The sequence below is a fragment of the Phalaenopsis equestris genome, unplaced genomic scaffold (assembly GCF_001263595.1).
Source record: "Phalaenopsis equestris unplaced genomic scaffold, ASM126359v1 Scaffold233662, whole genome shotgun sequence".
In the NCBI taxonomy this organism is placed as follows: domain Eukaryota; kingdom Viridiplantae; phylum Streptophyta; class Magnoliopsida; order Asparagales; family Orchidaceae; genus Phalaenopsis; species Phalaenopsis equestris.
In genome coordinates, this window is record NW_018251602.1 from 1 (window position 1) to 8,404 (window position 8,404).

Genomic DNA, 8,404 nt, shown 5'->3' on the forward strand with positions numbered 1-8,404 from the left:
GAATATTTTTAGGGTCAGGTTTCATAATGAGAACTCAACAAGTAAAAATTTAGGGTCATGTTCAGGTTGATCCTGAAAGCAAAAACATGACTGGAATAGAGCCAAAAAAAATGTTGTACTCTTTACTCTTTTACGATTGCTTGTCATATATAAATGGAGATTTTTTTAATTTTTCTATTGTTACTTATAATTTTTTATAAGAAAATTGAGCTTATAGGTTAAATGGGCCGGGTTCGGGTTTACCGTGTATTGGTCTAGTCAGGTTCGGGTTGAGTTTTAAGACCAATTTATTATTCAAGTCAGGCTTGGGTTTACCTGATTTGGGTCGGGTCATGTTCGGATTGGACCTAAGACTAACCCACTAACTTGAATTGTCATCCCTATATACGAGCTATGAACCACAAAGGCCAAACTAGTGAATTGTGATGACATCCGTAGGACGTAGTGACTGAAGTGAGGAGCTGCATGAACTGTGGACCACGTAGGTTGTACTTGGTCTCATAGATTGTAGTGGTGAGTTGTGATGACATCCGTAGGCTACATAGGCCAGAGTTGAGAGCTACACAAGCTGTGAACCACATAAGACATAGTTGGTCACGTAAGCCTAGTAATGGGTTGTGATGTCGTCTGTAGGCCGTAAGGGAAAGGGTATGGAGCTGCACGAGCTGTGAACCACATAGGTTGTAGTTGGTCATATGGATCGTAGAGGTGAGCTATGATGATGTCCGTAGGCCGCAGGGACTAGAGTCAAGAGCTAAAGGATCTTTTAACCACACAGACTGTAATTGGTCACATAGGTCACAGTGGTGAGTTATGATGACATTCGTAAGCTATCGGGGCCAGAGTCATAAGTTATACGAGCTATGGACAATGTAAACCACAGTCAGTCACATGGGTCATAATGGTGGAGTACAAGGAGAGAGTTTTAGAAGTCCGAAAAATGTCACCTTCATCGAGGTGTATAACTACACGGTCATTGGGAGGCATCATTGCACCTTATATAGGGTGTGTTATTACAACATTATCGGGATGTATTGTTGCATCGTATTCGGAAAAAATTATTACACTGTCATCGGGAGACATCGTTGAACCATGTGGGGTATGTTGTTACATGATGTTTAGAAAAAAACACTTAAATTCCTATATGTTCTACAAAATTTTATGGATAAAATTGCACTTTAAAGAAAGGTATTTTCATGTTTTTCTTGCAGGTACAACAAGTGTTAGATGTGGAGCAATGTGAAGAAGACTTGGAGCAATGTGGAGGAGAACTGAAGAAAATAAGTTGATAGGAGACTAGTCTCAGCCTGGCAACTCGAGAGGTTAGGGCCTAGGCACCGCGATATTGGCGCTTAGGCACCAGCAAATGCCTGTGAGAAGTTTGGGCAGTTTGATCACATGTCGTGGGGAGTTATTTAGACAGTCAAGGAGGGTTTAGAGGCTATGTTTTACACTCTTTTGATGTGTCTATGTAAGAGGGATGGAAGGCTTGCTGAAAGATTAAGGGAGATAAAGTTTATGTTAGGGATTTTGAGTGGATTTGAGTTCTAAAGTGATGGGAGTCTTCAGGATAGCAACAATGAGTCAATAAATCTTTCTCTGGTGGAACATTTTTCAGAGGTTTGTCAAGGAGAGAAAGATAAGTGTTGTCTATTTGATTTATTGTATTTCTTTGTACATAATCATTTAGTGGAATTCTCTTATTTTCAATGAAGCATTGTTGTATGTTTTTCATGTTTTCTGAGTAGTACTCTTTACCTTAACTTGTGATGTTTGAATAGGATGTATAGGAGTGCAAAATGTTTTCAAAATTATTTCTAAGTAATTAATGTGATGGTTAACCTTCAAAACTTCATTTCATTTTTTTTCTGGCCAAGTGAATCGTTCAAAAGCGTTGTGATCCATAATGACTCGGGAGAGCTATGCTAAAATCAACTAGGTTAATCACATTAAATTATATGATATGGTGCAAGTACTTTCTAGGGAGATATAAATGTAAGGGAAATAGTCTTTGATGGGTTCAAAATAAGAATTAAGGAATTAAAGTCATGTTAACCAATTTTCTTTATGTACTCAAGAGAGGAAAAAAAAAAACAATTGCTCCTATTTATCACTAGTCACGATTAAAATTAACACTTTACATTTCCTATACTCCACTAAAATCATTAAAAGAGGCTAACTTTATAACTTGATATTCATAAATCTAAACAGGTTAAGTAGGATTTCTGTAGGATTTAACATTTAAAATAGTTTGCAATTCAATGGGAGTTTGGGGAGTAGTTTGTAGAACTTTAAACTAATCTCAATTTCATGGGAGTTTGTAGAACTTTAAACTAATCTCAATTTCAGGCTAAGATTTAAAACTAGTAGGCTAGAACTTTCCTATGTTTAATTCCCTCTGCCCTGTAGGATCGACATTCCAGACTAAAAAATATGATATTACTGATATGACACATACACTTGAGAGAACCCCCAAGTATGATTGCACCTGGAAGCAGTATCATTCACCATCATCGGGATGTGTCGTACCGTTTTCATGGTACATTATTATACAGTTTTCAAAAGATGTTATTACACTATATGTGGAGTGTGTTGTTCAACGAAATACCTCGTTACGCTATAATATTCATTGGGATTTCGCATCGCATATCATGATTCCATAATGGTTTTCTTTGCAATGAGTCAGGTGGTGGTCAACAATAGCAGGCAGGTGATTGTCAACAGTGATCAATAGCTACAAAATTGGGAAGTATTTCTCTAACCTACGGTGCAGAAGCGATGCTAGACTTCAACTCCACCAAGCTTTAGTCTTCTTCTAGCTCTCAAGATCGAATCCCCCCATCTTAAGAGAGTGGGGCACTCTTTATAGTCTAAGAGAGACATCTCTGCAAATAAAGAATGAATTTAGACCATTTCAACAAAGAACTTGATTGGAAAGCATTCAATGAACATCTGAGTGTCTTAATGATGTCATAATTGAGTGACCTTGGGCATGTTGAATTCGTCTTGTTAAGATACTCAATTCAACTATAAGTTTATTAGATTCAGAATCTATTTAACATTCTAATTATGCACTGAAAACTTTTAAGTGGTTTAACGGCTTGATATGAACTTGATTGAATCAGATTAGAAAAATTTTGGTATTTTTGGTCCGTCTCTTTGAGTCTGCTAGTTTGGCTGCAAGTTTGCTGAAATCAGAGTTTCAGATGATTTTTAATCAAAAATTGAATATTCTTTTATCAATTATTTATCTCGAGATTCATGTCGGATGATAAATTTGTCGAAAGCGTATCACTACTTTTCTTCATAATCAAGGTTTGAAAAGTGATCAAACTGATAAACAAAATATATTCTTGGAAAGAAAAACAAAGAAAAATATTTACATACATAGAAATCAAGGCGAGTGCTCCCCATCCATCTGTATTTCTCAGACTCAATGTCAATATCAGCTATTAAGCCTGCATATTCAATTACATACATTTCAAAATCAAGTTAAAGCTCAACGGCACCAAGCATAAACCTGAATCTATTCTTAGAAAGATTATTCCCTTGAATGCATAACCATGAAAATGTAGATTTCTTAAAATTAAAAAAAATAGTATTGCGTATTCTCCTCCATGTTTCTTTACATACCCCATGAAAGCATTAAGGTGCTAAAAAACTTTGTTTTCCCTTGCAATACTGTTGTAACATCTAGTGCTCTTTTATGTCCTGCAAGATGGAAAAATGAATAACATGAAGAAAGATCAGAGCAATCGCTATTTAAAGACTAAAACTAAGCAAAATAAATAAATAAATAAATAAAATATGACCTCTTATAACAACAAAAGTAGCATTCTCTATTGAATAATGCTCTCCAGCTGCACCCAAAATTGATTTTGCCAGCCCATTTCCAGTCCCTACAGTTATCATAATAATCAAAGATAAGAATGAATCATTTTTCATGCGACCATGGAAGAACAAATTGTCAAAAGCAGTAAACCAGATTAGATGATGAAAGAGAGCAACAATGGAAGAACAAATTTTTATTAGCAACTAAAATATGGGCACATTCAAATCAAGAGAAAAGAAAATTTGAACTGCTGATGGTATAAGGAGCACAACAGGGTAAAAAATGCTCAGCTCAAATAAAGAACATTAAGATTTGTAATCTTTACATAATTCAGTAGATTTTCTCAAAAATATGAGGCAGCATGGAAAGCTGCTTCTTATGAACGTACCTGCAGGAATGATTCCAAGAGGTAGCTTGATTGCAGTGACCCAGTCTTCTCTTTGAAGTAAACCATTTACCACCTAACCACGAAAAAAAGATTAAATAATTAGATAGCTTGGAGAATAAAATGGAAAACTGTACAGGGCTCATAGCAAAAACTTTTCCAGTAAAATATGAGCATAAATAAGCTGAAAATGCAATACATAAATACATAAAATACATACATACATACATCATACATACATATACATACATACATACATACATACATATATGTGCTTATAAATTATATATTTGTGTGTATATATATATCTATATGTGTGTGTGTGTAAATATAATTATGTGTGTGTGCTAGAGATATTTTGATCAAAAGGGGTCCCAAAAGACAAAGAAAAATTGAAATTGTTCAAATTACAAGATGGATTACTAACCTCCAAGAGAACACCATCTCCACTGACACAAACAATTCCATCGTACTTTGACAAATCCAACTTATAAGCTAGTTCTTGGGCATGAAGCTTATGCTCAGTCTCTGAGAGATGTCGGAAGGCAAAGACTAATCACGTGTGTCATTCACTTGAGCACATAGGAAAATCAAGAAAAAAATGAACAGAAATACGGCATAAACAAAAGCTCGCTAACCGTGTAAAGTATAGATGATATTAGCAGCTAAGAGTAGGGGCCTAATCTTGGTGCGGAAGATACTTCTTGCGTATTTCTTTCCACTATAGGGGTTCATAATAATAAATAACCTCTTTGGCCGACCTGTTAATGCATAAGAAAAAAAACATGTTCACTTTAGTTAGCTTGATATAGAATTTCAATAAGGATTAAATTCTCCATTCAAGGAGTGGATGAGAAAGTACAAAGCTTCCTAAACAAAGGGTGCACTAAGCCCACACGGAAACATGATGTACCGGAATTGATGGATAATGATTGAACACATCGAATCCCACCCTCTAAACAAAGATATCCAAGGCTTTTCCAAGGGATGGTGTTTTCAGGCAATGAGTACAACAACAAATAATTTCCTAGAATATTTAGAGCATGTGGATAACATTCTATAAGAATACCTCTTCGATAAAAATGTCATTTTATTCCTCTATTAATCTATTCATCTCCTAAACAACTATTATTTAAATTGCACGAACTCATATTGACACTACAAAATTCAATCAGATCAAGTATAATTCTTTACCAAATTTTTTGGAAAAGAAGTTCAAAATCAAAATAAAAACCTTCCAAAGTTATTTTATAAGCTATCCGAACTCTCTTTCTAACAAATTTATATTTCACATAATGCCGTTCAATGAAACAAACCCAATGCAAATGAAAGTGTGTTCGAAAAATAAACCACATGATTTATGTTAAACCACATTAATTAGACAGTTATAAAAGGAGCTGCAAAACCCTATCCTCCAAGTTGTGCAACATAGGCAAGTCATATCATGATGAGGTGCTCATGATTGGGGTTAGTTTGTTAAAAAGATTTAAAGATCAAAACTCATAATTGGAATTGTGACAAGATTGAGAAGATATCCGGATGAAGAATATTTCACCTAAAAATGGTAAAACTCCACCTTCATTTTTTTGGTGACCCATAATTTAATAGAAAAACTCCTTAATTACAACAACTTTCACAAGCCTTTCATTTGTAAACCATCAAGCGATTATTCTCATCAGGACAATCAAAGCTAAAACAAGCTTGGGTAATTCCTAGTCTTCTTCGGGCAATAACAAAATATAACTTACACTTTAAGGGTCTGTTTGGGACAGCTTTTTGCATGCTTTGCAATTGAGACTGTTACCATAGCTCTATTTGGGATCTTTTTTCTTGTTTTTCTATAGAAATTTTGTGGTGGAAAACTGTTTCAACCTGACCTATTCAAGCGCCGCGACTGTAAGAAAGCTAATGTCTAATATTTTTTTTTAAAATATATACTTATAATTACCACCACAGCTATCTATAAAGTTATTTTCTTCATCATAGTTTTACAACCACCTATTCAAAAAGCTGCAACCACCCCAAACAAATTCTAAGTTTCATTTCGTTTAAATCTAATAATTAAATCCTTGATCCGGCAAATGTATTACATGAAGTTATGATATTTGAAGAGGTATATCATATATTCACTGATCAGATAATTTTATCATCATTGACTATCGCCCGATAATCGTTTGGTTGCTCGAGCAATCCTATGCCTAGGCGTGTGGCACACCAAATCATTCAAACACTTTTTCAAACAAGGCGAAAGCAATGTGCATGAAGAGTATCAACATTAGTGGTGTATTAGTGTGTATTTTGTGCATTTTTCTTATGGAAACCCCTAGTACTTTAAACCACAGTTAGGTAGCGCCTTTCTAAGGATTTAAGTTGGATTTATAGATTTAGCTAATATCAAACCAAATTAAATATACGCATATTAAATATGACAATGGTTAAATTTGAATTTCTTCTTGTTTACCAGGTAAATCCAGATTTACGGAATCTAATAGTTTGACTGATTTAAAAAATATGGATTTACATGATTTATTAAATCTATTGAAGTTAGATCGTTTTTGCAGCCAAAGAGTCCTAAAACTAAGAAAATATGAAGCAAATACTCTATATATAATAGTTCTATATTTATGGTAATCAAATATTTAAATGTCTTATTTTAGCACTTAAACAATGTTTTGGTTATAATTTCTATTTTTAATTATTATCAAAAAATTCATATGATTTAATTCAAATTAAATATTAATATCTATTTAATATAGGTCTGGTATTTAATAAGCTAATTAAATGTAAATTTTATTCCTAAGAAAATGTCAAATTGTTTGGTAAATGTAATTGACCAAATTAACCTCATAGACTACAAAATATGTAGAGTTTTAAACAAGTTGAACTTGAGCTAGCTCAAAGCTTGTTTGTACTCGGCTCATTTGAAAAAAAAATTTCGAAATAAGCTCGTGTTTGAAATAACTCGTGAATAACATGGTTCTATTGGTTCAAGTTCAAGTTCATTTGTTAGAATTAGCTCATTTCGACTCGAATTGGAGCTCAACTACTAGAACACCGACACAGACACAACTACAATGCTCTAAAAAGGGATTTCCCGATTTCCCTACATTTAAATACTTCTAAGGCTATGACCAAACTTGTCCCACATATGTGGGACTAAGCTTCTCCCATGACTTTGTTATTTTATTTTGTTTTGGGCATGTATAGACATACCAGCTAATTCATAAGTATCTACATATCTAACACCTAAACAAATATAAGAGCTGCCATGGGAGCGGGACCATGAGATGCTTTGCTTTTTCTTGGGGGGGGGGGGGGGGTTTTCATACATACAAGTCAATAACTATGTATTTACATATCTCACACCTATACATTACTTTTTACATTAGCACCACCCAATTCCAAATCTCTTACATGCAATTCTTCTTAAAATACAATATAAAACATCAATATAAAAATAATGTAAATAAATAGCATTATTTAATTATTTTATTATTTTGAGTCAAAAAGAGCCAAACACAAACGAACAACTCATTTATAAATCTAACTCAAGAAAAGTATGTGTCTGGCTGGCTTCACGCGCCACTTAAGGAGCCGAACATAAGTCATTCGGGAGAGTAAAAAAATGCTAAAAATCATATAAGTGACACAAGAAACAAGTAGAAAGGGACAAAAAGTAAGAAACTAGTTACCCGACTTGAATAGAACATGGGATCCTAATTTTTGAATAAACCTAGCTAAACAAATTTTTTAAGTCGCTTAAGATTATCAATCTTCTTAAAATTCATTTGTTACATAATATAGGCAAATTCCTGTCTTAGTGGTTCCTAAGCAGAAAGGAATATAAGAGTTCGGAAGACAACTCATTTATAAATCTAACTCAAGAAAAGTACGTGTCTGGCTCGCTTCACGCGCCACTTAAGGAGCCGAACATAAGTCATTCGGGAGAGCAAAAAATGCTAAAAATCATAAAAGTGACACAAGAAACAAGTAGAAAGGGACAAAAAGTAAAAAACTAGTTACCCGATTTGAATAGAACATAGGATCCTAATTTTAGAATAAACCTAGCTAAACAAATTTTTTAAGTCACTTAAGATTATCAATCTTCTTAAAATTCATTCGTTACATAATATAGGCAAATTCCTGTCTTAATGGTTCCTAAGCAGAAAGGAATATAAGAGTTCGGA

The 8,404-nt window shown here is 33.9% G+C and overlaps 1 protein-coding gene across 1 annotated transcript; it reads right to left on the reverse strand.

Annotated features, from left to right (window-relative positions):
* Positions 1–2,695: 2,695 nt before the first annotated feature.
* On the reverse strand, positions 2,696–4,978 carry LOC110038734 (sphingosine kinase 2-like; the record flags this gene model as incomplete). The annotated part of the gene is given in 7 exon segments (XM_020743627.1): positions 2,696–2,885; positions 3,388–3,458; positions 3,634–3,711; positions 3,813–3,899; positions 4,221–4,293; positions 4,645–4,745; positions 4,856–4,978. Coding segments are annotated over 7 exon segments (548 nt in total), but the record flags the coding sequence as incomplete, so codon positions are not given.
* Positions 4,979–8,404: the final 3,426 nt, after the last annotated feature.